General features: G+C 36.0%; 3 protein-coding genes across 17 annotated transcripts in view; 1 reads left to right on the plus strand and 2 right to left on the minus strand.

Moving 5' to 3' along the window:
• Nucleotides 1-6192, minus strand: part of LOC134790430 (patronin) — a 107350-nt gene extending 101158 nt beyond the window's left edge. For 12 of the 14 annotated variants that reach the window (XM_063761206.1, XM_063761198.1, XM_063761204.1 and 9 more), the window contains exon 1: nucleotides 2201-2389. In XM_063761206.1, coding sequence (XP_063617276.1) covers nucleotides 2201-2314 — 114 coding nt within the window. In that variant the 5' untranslated portion in view covers nucleotides 2315-2389. Of the gene's footprint in view, nucleotides 1-2200; nucleotides 2391-5829 lie in introns of those variants that run through there. The other 2 variants (XM_063761201.1, XM_063761210.1) reach the window with 2 other exon arrangements.
• Nucleotides 6193-6733: 541 nt separating this feature from the next.
• On the plus strand, nucleotides 6734-9782 carry LOC134790418 (serine/arginine-rich splicing factor 4). 2 transcript variants are annotated; one of them, XM_063761185.1, is made up of 3 exons: nucleotides 6734-7229; nucleotides 7702-8036; nucleotides 9668-9782. In XM_063761185.1, the coding sequence occupies exons 1-3, from the start codon at nucleotides 6833-6835 to the stop codon at nucleotides 9752-9754; spliced, it is 819 nt and encodes a 272-aa protein (XP_063617255.1). In that variant the 5' UTR covers nucleotides 6734-6832; the 3' UTR covers nucleotides 9755-9782. The 2 variants fall into 2 exon arrangements, with proteins under 2 accessions (XP_063617255.1, XP_063617256.1); XM_063761186.1 differs by having other exon boundaries at nucleotides 7708-8036.
• Nucleotides 9783-10092: 310 nt separating this feature from the next.
• LOC134790419 (mitochondrial import inner membrane translocase subunit Tim13-like) lies at nucleotides 10093-10627 on the minus strand. Its single transcript, XM_063761187.1, has one exon. The coding sequence runs from the start codon at nucleotides 10512-10514 to the stop codon at nucleotides 10242-10244; it is 273 nt and encodes a 90-aa protein (XP_063617257.1). The 5' UTR covers nucleotides 10515-10627; the 3' UTR covers nucleotides 10093-10241.
• Nucleotides 10628-11625: the final 998 nt, after the last annotated feature.

The raw sequence follows: 11625 nt of genomic DNA on the forward strand, positions 1-11625 counted from the left end.
ATGTCGAAACGGCATCAAAGGCCTCTGATTGGAAATGGATCGTTTGATTCAGTTAGGGCTTCGGTATTACGCAACTTATATTGTTTGGGACCGTTGCATCAGATGATTCATATCTCTAATAGCATTTAGGTGGATCTAACGCAAGAAGCTTAAAATAGGTGTTTGCTTAACCTACTGTTAATCATAATAGATTTTGCAATATATTATAGGCATTAAATATGTTTGATTATCATAAATTATATTAATGGACTCCACATCTATGAGATCTCATCTGTTTTGCATTGTTAAGCTAAAATGCAACCAAGGCTATATACATCAAAAACACATCAAACAATCAGAGTATAACACTTTCAAAGACTAAAGGGCCTACGTATGTTCGTCGCTCAAAGATCTCAAATCTGTTTGAACTTTGACAGAACTGGAGATGCGGTGAATTAAACACGGACAACCTTCCAGCAAGGTGATGCCCAAGAATCGTTGCAAAACGAAGATAGATGTGCCTACGTGTTACAAGAGTAACAAGGCCCGTGCCTTATAAGACGGCTGTGGGCGGAAGCTAGCCCGACACAACGAGCCACAATCAAACCGTGTTGAAACACGAATGGCCAAAACAAGGGCCGACATTTTTAATCCAAAATTAAAAATAAACTAACGCTAATGGCCCGCTCGGAACTAAATTAAATTCATAGGAGTTTAAAGGTGCGCGTAAAACTTAATTTAGTTTTCTAATTAACTGCATTGAAATATAGATAGCGAATGGCCTTTCATTTCGCACTTTCTTCACTTGTATAATTAGCTGCTAAGGTCTCGAACACTACGATTTCTGTATTCGTCATGTTTGTCTTTGATACCAAATTTTTATTCGTTTAACAGATTGCAGCCTAAACCTGTTGTCGTCCCACTGGTTTTATGTTTATCAAACGAACATTCCGATACTACGACATACCGTGGTTTGACAACTTTTGGGCGTGGAATGTACCAATAGAGATATTTTAAGAAATCCAAAGTAACGGATAAAGTTATAACTATTATCTGTCGTTACTCGGCAGTCTCGACGCGTTGCGAAAGTGAAACATCGATTTTAACGGCATATTCAAATTGGGATTGTTTTAATAAAAAAGCTAGCGGGTGGGAATGGAAACCGGGCTGAACAATCGGTCTGAATTACTCTACATTCTGATGGCACACCATTACGACGCTATTGAAACACTATTTCTACCACTCACTATAAAAGGGATGTAACTGCGTGTGAACTAATCCTAGTCTTACTCCCTATTCAGTTAAAATGTACATTTTGTTTACGCAACGTCGACTCTATCAAGTCAATAATATTCTGGCCTCAGCTCTCAACAATAATGTAAGGTAATACACGAATAAGTTCCGAGAGATGGTCGCCGACGTCCGATGAGGACATGGCACAACAAGAACAAGAATACACGAGTAGGTATCAATCGGAAAGTACTTACGCGTACGATATCGTTCCCATTGAACACACATATCAGAGGTGACAACCGTACCAACGACAAAACGGTCAGTCTGAACAGATACTTCAAGTACGTGGCCACCATAGTAAACGCAGACGGTTTCCGACAGCACGTATCGCTGAGCAAATGGAACATAAGTTTCGATTTAATTTGCGGCTTGGAAGAAAATTAGGAGGGTAAAAAGCGAGTAAGCACTAAGATCTAGGTCGGTAACCGCGTGCTCCTTTCCAGCGGAGTTCAGCGAGGCGTGCTGAGATAAAGCCACGGTTGGCTGGCCCAACCTTGGCCATCCCGTCCATCCTGAATGACATCACCGCCGAATGTTCCGACCGTATGGTGAGGCCAAGGCCAGAATTTCGATCGATGCTAATAACAGCGGAATATTAAAAAGGAAAGCCAGGTCGACGACCCCTGGTGTCGCAACTATGGCCGACCTGATGGATTTGTTCGGTCCTCAAGCTATTTGTAGCAAAGCCAAAGTTAGAAACGTAAATCATTTTACGACTCCACCGTTTACATGTCCAGTCATAAGTCGCTAAGTTACGGCGATCGCACGGAACTTTCTAAAGCTCGCCAGCGATAGAATTTTATTGTTCCCGCTCCGATAGCAATCTGTACATTCTTTCATTATTCGCGTCCATCGTTATCTGAGTATGCAGTTATCGAACACATAAATCGCTAGCGGGCACACCTCGCACGATACCGTCGTATCTTACCGAGACGGCGATGGAGGCGCCGGGTACGATGGCGGTCATCTCATGGCCTTCAGGGGCGCTTAAGAAGCGGCGCAGGGTGCCGTATCCTGAGGCTGAAGCGACCATGGCCACCATAGTTCACGGCACTTCACTGGCACTGTGTCATCACTCGCGTACGCGCACGCAGCACGCGCGCCGAGGTTCTACTGAGCGCACGCTCTCCCCACCGCCAAGACGCTCCAATAGTTTGTTTAGCGACATTAGATAAGTGCGCTTATAATTGTACTTCCGTTGCGTATTTAGAGACATCCTTACACATAGGTGTTCTAGGTCTAATAGGCGGGAATAGTTACTCAAACTTTTTTCTTAACACAACAATAATTATTATTGCAAGAGTAAATTAATTGGATATCTTGAATAATCTTGATCAATGCTGATAAAGTTTTTTAGGAAAAAGTAATTTGGAAAAAGAAAAAAAAACAATTCAATTTATGTAATTATTTTAAATGAATAATTAAATTAATTTGAGTCAATGACTAATGTAATACTTTACCAACTATTTTAACTTAAAACTTCAAGTAATCAAACCATTGATCTTTAAAAATACTGTTTTATTTTTGTAAGCGGAAGATTTTAATACTACTTTTGTGAAAATCAAGGCTGTGTCTGAATGTGATCTATTCATCAATGAAATAATCCATACAAACAAAGATTTTTTTTACCTAGGTATAAGTAAGTACTGTTGAAGATTTCATACAATACATTACATGATTCATATGTAGGCAGACTAATCAGGATATAAAAACTGTCCTTCAGTCTAAGTCTATTATTCTACTAACAATGTAGTAGTTTATAGTTAACATATTTATTTATATTGTTTACTATTATAAATACAAAATGGAATAATAATGAAAGCTTTTTGAATAAATGTTTTTTACAAAGGATGAATCATTCAAATGATATAACATGGCAGAGATAAGAATTTTGATAAGATAGTTTGCAGTATAACAATTAACAGGCATCAGAGTTTTTGTCGCATGGTAAGACTAATAGCAAGCTATGGAGTCGACATTTGCCATAAATGTAAACTCTTATTCATACTCATACTCATGATTAATTTTATTTAATATGAGAACAGATTACTAAATAGTTACTATGTATATGAGTTCAATTTATTAAACCTCATTTGTTGCAATAGAGCCGAAAGTGAATGGAACTGTCACCTAAGAAAATAACCTTCCGCAATTAAATACGTTATGAATTAATTCTATCACTACTGTCATTGATTAGTTGTTTACTTGAAAGATATTTTACGTTTCAACACGTGTCCGTCTATACTTTCATACTTATTTAAACGAGAAATTGGAAAGATTAATCAGATGTGCTATTTGGTACAAGAACGAGAAGAACATAATATGTATACAAAACACTATGGATATACAATGTATACATATAATAGGTATGAATTACGTATTTCAATGGACGATGAAGTCGATGTGGATGGTGAAGATATCGTGTTTGATTCGTATAAATTCAATGGCATAGGCAATAAAATAGTTGAAGTTATGAATTCATAATGTAATAGAAAAATATGTTTTTATATAATTCGACTAAGATAATATACACGACCAACCACTCTAAAGGTATTTTAAGATAAATTAAATAAATGAGTATGAGTATTAATAAGAGTTTACATTTATGGCAAATGTCGACTCCATAGCTTGCTATTAGTCTTACCATGCGACAAAAACTCCGATGCCTAACAATTAATATTGAAGAATTACTTTATTGGATTAAGATTTACCCATTATTTACAAGTGTGACAGAGAGGCAACATCTCGAACGTGGTTCGCTGTAGGCCCTGACTTAACACTACTTACAGCTAAATCAGCCACCCACATAATATTACCAAAACTGGGTAATATCAATGTAACTATTGTAACCTCTAGCTATTCAAGTGATTGAATGTTACTTACACTTTGCTCTTGGATTCTTTTATGAAAAATATGGCTTATATACAGGGCCGTCATAAACTATGCTGCCCTGGGCACATAAGAAATTTTGGAAAGTAAAGAAAGCTAATTAAACTAACATTTTTCTACTATGATTTTCTATGGGTAATTAAATATACTGTTACTGTCTGTCCTTCGGGGCCCCCTGCGGAAAGGGGCCCTGGGCATGGGCCCGTGTGCCCTTATGGTAAAGACGGTACTGCTTTTATACTTACTTAATATGGTGTACCAATGCTTCTTATTGGTACACTATATTTTTCATTGGCACCACCCAGTATGTGGATCTATTTTTCTAACTCATATAAGCATTACAAACAAATTCCTTATCAATACAGACAAGTGTGTCCACTAAAATTGTCTAAAAACACTATTAAAAATTGTACTTATTTTTTATCTTAACAAATCCAATCATTTCTCAAACCTTACTACAGCATTAAAAATTTACTACGGGTAAAAGTATTGCAAGGAAAGCCACGTACCCCATGTCTAGTAATTAACATTTGAAAACTGGTTTTAGCTTGTGTTGCATAAAAATTATGTTGGCTAAGGTGAACCACTTCATACTTTTAGCAGCCCGCTGAGAAATTTTACCACTTAATTGATTATCATTACTTGAACATAATGTGTCATGGGAGGAAAGTGATGTCATAGGTTATTAAAACTGTACTAAATAACTGTAAACTAATTAATGTCACTAATATAAGGTAATTTTATTAATAACTATGTTGACATTGATACTTGAATGATTCAAGGTCATTACTAGTTAGGTATACTGCCCTGCTAAGCCAAATAGCGCTATCTCAAAATAAATTTCATTGCTAATTTATACTTTAGTTTCTATAACTGACAATTCCATCTTCAAAATCGTTTGTTTTTGAAATAGCGCTATTCGGCTTAGGAGGGCAGTATAGTAATATAAAATTAAAATATATTTATATGTATAAACAAAGCAAGCTAAACAGTATTTAATTTTTCTAATGGAAATAGACTAGACAAACTATCTAAACAGTGAAACTGTCCTAAGAGAACTATGATTTAGACGTACCAGCATCAGCTGCCTGTCTGTGTAATAATAAATAAATAAAATAAATTCTAAAGTCTTGCTTGGTTAAGCAATGTTACATTGAAGTAGCAAAAACACTGCTTTATTTGTACAGGGCAGTGAAAAGCGACCGCTGCACCAATGTAAAAGCTCGCTAATTAAATTTCTGAACATGTTCTCATTATAAAAAGGTCAAGAACAAAAGGGGTCTGACATAAATGCATCTAGACTGACACATAAGGAACATAACAATGTTCCACGGCTATAATTTATTCATCAGTAGTGTGGGCAGCTCACTTCGCCCACAGACAAACCTTGGTTTATTTTATTAGATTTATAAGGATACATGGTCACTTTGGCACTCATTTCTAACTTACTTCAAGATCAAATTCGTAATTTCATGAATATGTAGGTGAGTAAATCCTTCAAGAACATGCTGCTAAAGTACAAACACGAAAATGTTTAGCATTCCTACACTGATGAACTGATAATGAGCATTGATAAAGACATGCTAGCACGAGCACGAGTACCAAGGCAACATGATCACGGCTGAGTGAAAACTGCTAACAACCGGCAATTACAACGGCAGCGCTCACCTGTTTTGTGTCCACCGTGTCCGTAGCCTCCATGTTGGCATGTGTTCGCTCCTGCCTCTCCATGACTTCGAAAACATCAGAATTGCTTAAACCATTTACTAGCCACTATAAATGCACACGATATGAGTATAAACATAACAATCGCGATGGACTCTGAATTTTTTTACGAAACAATGTCAATGATCAGACAGCTCACGTTAGACAATTCAGGTCCATTACACTAAAGAAAAAAACATTACGGTCACGTAATCACAAAATTACACACATTCTGCTTGTTTCAGTAACGAAACAGAGAACTTGCAGTGGATTTTTTCGCTACAATATCAAAAACACTGTTCATCACCATCTTAAAAATTTCACACATTCCGTCATCGAGGCCGACTGACTGGTCGCTGCCCTAACCAGCGTTCCTGTTGACGCAATTGTTTCTTTTATAACGTACTTTGTTACTCAAATTATTTGTGGTTATTTATAGGTTTTATTTTGAAAAAAATACACATTTTATTGATTTATTTTATATATATTTAGTGCAATCAGATAAATTTACTAATGAGGAACATGAAATATTAATTTTATTAAAGCATTTGCTGAATCTTTACATAATGTAAAATGGAATGGACAAGAATTGATAGTTTTAGCGCCATCTAGTGAATTAAAGTTGAAGTAAATAGCGCTAGATTTAAATTAGTTGAAACGTTAAAATTACTACAATAGAATGTTATTCTTAGATATGAGTTAATTATACATATTTAAATAATTACAAATATTCTTATAAGTAAGATCTATCCAAACATTAAAAATATATAACCTAGCGATACTGAAACAAACACACTGGAAATAATAAAACGCAACATCTACGCTTGACGCAAATGTCATTTGTTTGACTTGAACTGTCAAACTCAAATCAATAGTTGTGTAGGTATTGTGTACAATGTAGGGTTAACTTTTTGCATTGAATGAAAAGTAGTTTCATTACCGGAATTTTACTAACACAATTTAAATTATGCCTCGGGAAAAATCATCCCATCGCGACAGGAGAAGTTCCTCCTATAGCTCCGAATCGTCGTACGAAAGGAAGAAGTCCAAAAGCAAGCACAAGAAACGTTCTCGTTCAAGAGATAGATCTGTAGCTAGTAGCCATAAGAGCAAGTCAAGCTCTCACAGACATAGAAAGAGGAGTTATTCTAGAAGTTTGTCTCGGGATCGCTACGAGTCGAAGTCGCGGAGGCGCTCCAGTTCGCGAAGACGCTCTAGTTCGCGGCCCCGCTCGAAGCGATCTCGGCGATCGGTGTCGAGGAGCAGATCCAGAAGCCGTACGAAACACAGTAAGAGCAGTAAGAAGTCTCGCAGGAGGTCGCGCTCTCGCTCGACTAGCAGTCGCTCTAGCTCTTTTGATATAGGTAACCATTTATACAAGAAGTCTTGCACGATTATTAAGTAAGAAGTTAAGAAAAGACATACAATAGACCCTCGCTAATTCGGTGAAAAGTGTAATCCAGATGTTCTCGTTGCGAGCGCACTGCCTTTGATAATCACAAAATGTTTAAATTTAGGTACTAACTAAGAGTGCCTTTGAAATGTGTGATATTGTAAAGCAAAAGAGTATACTTCATTGATTTTTTACTGTTTAATTATAGTAATGTTCATACATTATAATATAATAATAATAATTCAGCCTATATACGTCCCACTGCTGGGCACAGGCCTCCTCTCATGCGCGAGAGGGCTGGGGCTATAGTCCCCACACACACATTATAATATATAAAATAAAAATAAATACTCTCTCTAAACATCTTAAGTGATAAAACCTATGCCCATTACTTTATTTGTAACCAACCTCAATTATTCCCCTGATATTCTTACCATTTTCAGAACCAGCACAAGGCTTCAAATCTGTTCGGCTAGATGACACCGAAACCAAAGTAGAGCAGGCCATCAAGGCCGCAGAGGCTGCTGGGTTGACCATGACCAAGATACCAACTTATGAATACCCAGAAGTAGAAGTTAAAGAAGACATGCCGACAATCCACGATAGAAACTTGCTTGCCGAGTTGAATAGTGATGTGTTTATCCAAAGGTCTTTCACATCCTCAAAGAATAAGAAACAGAACCAGAACATTGTAATAGACTTGGATGCGGAGACTGTTAAAGTTCCTAAAAGTGATATAAAAGTTAACAATATGGATGATACTATTCTGAACATGGATGTGAGTATAAATTGTTGCTGTTCTGTTTTTCTTACACTGAAAAGTGACACTCAGTACACCATATAAAACAAAGTCCCCCGCCGTGTCTGTCTGTTTGTATATTTGTTCGCGATAAACTCAAAATCTACTAAACGGATTTTCATTCAGTTTTCACCTATTGATTGATTCTTGAGGAAGGTTTATAGTTCGTTTTTTTTAGCATTAGAAAGAACTTGCAAGAAGGTAAGCGATCTTGACATGTCTTTTAATTGAAAAAAGCTTTTTAAAAATCAGTAACTATTACTTATGAAAGCAGAAGAATATAAATGATCGTATTAGATTCATAATTGTTACATATTTGCCATAACTTATTTTTAAAATATGTTTTTCAATTAAAAGACGCATCAAGATTGTTTACCTTATTTCTAATGCTAAAAAAAACGAACTATAGGTGTATAATTTGAAACCCGTGCAAAGCTTGGGCGGGTCACTTGTATTATATGATTTATATGTAATAATAGAAAGATGTAATGTAAGGTACAGGAACTGTGTTAGCGGAAAAAAATGTATGAATCTTTTCTGGTATTATGTCATATATACACATCGGTAACTCGTGGCATTTAGGTAGCACTTAAAAGATTAGTGATGAGCACACATCGGTAACTCGTGGCATTTAGGTAGCACTTAAAAGATTAGTGATGAGCACACATCGGTAACTCGTGGCATTTAGGTAGCTGGCACAGACTAGTGATGTGACAATGTTCTTCCTATACGAGTCGAGAAAAAGAAACCACAAAAAAAAGGAAATTAATTAAACTAATCTTTTAAGTACTACCTAAATGCCACGAGTTACTGATGTGTAGTCATATATAATGGGCAGACGACGCATGCAATATACGTCAAAATCATATCAAACGATATACGTAATTAAAATTGGTTTAAATAAGACGTATATTGCATCCGTCGTCCGCCCATTAGTCATATACAACGCAAAAAGGTGTTACATGGTTGACACCATTGTCTATGTGTCTATCTATGGCATCCTAGCTCATCACTCATCAGGATGCATCAATTTCAATGCAGATATTTTTGGCATATATTGTAGAAGGTTTTTTACATTTTTAATTAATTAGTTATTCTTCTATTACATAACTACCAATATTGATTAAAACTAATGTATCTTAACACTAGCTACATTGCAACAGTCTTATGTTTTGCCATGAAAATTCCGAACTCTGTCAACAAGTTTACTACCATTAGAGGGGTCCTGTCATTGTCAATTTTGTAGTCACGGTACATTTACTGCCATCTATTGACACACGATTAAAACTTAAAATAAAATTGAAAATGTATAAAATAATCAAAATATGTTTCTTAATTTTTATTGTTCCATACTGACCCATGTTCTTTCACTGATATGTGTTAAAATTGTTAAATACCAAACGGTGTCATTAACACCATCTAGCCGAGAATAGGCCAAAGGTAATGGCGCCATCTATTCGAGAATGACTTTTCCTTGGCCGTCCGAGGCATGTTTTTTTCTTAGACTTTATTTATCTTATACGGAGTTATATATATCTCTGCTACCATCTAGTTATATATTGAATGTTTTTATTAACAAAGATTGATTTACATTTACTTTGCTGTTTTAGGAAATTCCAAGCGAAGAAGAGTTGAGAGAGATGTGGATAAAGAAACTTTACCAGTATAGGAAGAGAATGCTGCGGGGAGAAATTTAGTAAAATAATAAATGGAACAATATACTAACCTTGTTTTATTGCATCATTTATTTGGCTAACAAATTAATATTTTTAAGTTTAAGGCAATTTGACTAGTGAGTGCTACAGACTAGTAGGGTATCTTATGTAACAGTGAAGTACAGTACTTGGGTTGCTTAATTTCAAACTCGGGTAAATCCATCTGTCAGATTATGCGAGTTTAGTATTAAGAAAAGGTAATAGGAATAGATATTTTTGGAGACGGTCGAATGGAATTACCACAGTTTGAAGTTAAGCGACACACTTGTTACAGTAGTTAATATTGTTAAATGGATTCGAAAAGTAAAATAACCAAAAAATTAACCTAGAATATTTTATTCAAACATTTATAACATAACAACTGGCAGTTGCAACTCAGAACTTGTCACATGCTGTGGAACTACAATTTTCGTCTATATTTACAGAAACGCAGGGGTGTATTAGTTATTCCCTTCAGATAAAGTCGCTTTCACATGTTGTTCCGCTCGCGCTGGATGCGACTGCTGTAGGTCCGCGACACCAGGTTCCAGGCATCCATATACCTGTCCATGCACATGGCGATGCATTTCTGTTCAGAACTGTCCAGGGCCGTGCCCGGTTTGTTTATGCACTTCTTAAAACATTTCTCGGACATTTTCGTCAGAAGTTCCTGCGCGTTAGCGATAGCAATCTGCTGTTTTACTTGATCCATCAACTCCTCCTTTTGTGTTCCCGAAAGTGAACCCGTTGATAAGGAGTCCATTTTAAAGTTTAAGGATTTTTTTAATCCGAATTATACGCTTTCGAATTTATTTCATGTGACAGTTAAGTAACCTTAAAATATGCGGATCTAGAGGTGATTGATCGACTTCTGAAAATGACTGGACTAATATAAAATCATGGTGTATAAAATCGTAGTTTCATAGTAACATTCAAGAGCTGAAGATTTTTTTGATTTGTATATATTTAAATAGTAAAATAACTGAATAAAATAAAGAAATTAATGTGGAATTTAAAAATATTGATATATTTTTTCGGGTAAATTTAAATTGCTCCTGGCAATATTGATTTTGAAAGTCCGTATTGCGATAATTGCTAACGATATTTTGTTGATATGTAATTAAGTTCTAAAATTTGAATAATTAAAAAACAGCATAAATATATTGATAATTAGCATACAGTAGTGTATGTACTTTTAGTACCCAAAACTATTCATTCTTTGCATGAACACAAGAGAAATAAATGAACAATTCAGTATAAAATTTAAAGGTACAATACGGACCTTAATAAAAGTGTTGCCAAAAGAAATATGTAGAAATTGGGTAAATTTGTCTTGATAACCGTTCCAAAACACGTAAATTGGTCATTTAAAAAATGGACCCTGCGAGTACACGCCAAAGAATATGTAATGGAAAAAGGCACAAAATTAAGAATTTGCACTTCGTGATCTACAAGGCCGTATAGGAGAGCAAGTTGCTGGTGAATACTATAATTATGGCTACGCGATTATGTTCGTGCAAGTCTTGTGCAAGTACTCGCCGTTAGCAAGATGAGAACAACTGGAAGCGCCCTCCACACTCATGCGCGAAGCCGCGAACGCGAGTGTAGCGTCGATTTCGCAGATTGTTCACGCCTTCGCGCCTAGTTCTCCGTTTTTTGTCGGTATTTCGGCTCGCGTCAAAGGAGACGCGAAGCGCGAACTTGCAAGACTCCACATTACACATTATTTTGGCTCCTTTGTGGCAAGATAAATATTAATTATATTATATTAAGCTACTATATTTTACGGTTTTACAATAACACAAAATGGAAAAACAGCTAAATCACGTATGATGCCATGGATAACTAACAATTAAACTCGATCAGCTGATGCT

Source organism: Cydia splendana, chromosome 5 (genome assembly GCF_910591565.1).
Source record: "Cydia splendana chromosome 5, ilCydSple1.2, whole genome shotgun sequence".
Lineage (NCBI taxonomy): Eukaryota > Metazoa > Arthropoda > Insecta > Lepidoptera > Tortricidae > Cydia > Cydia splendana.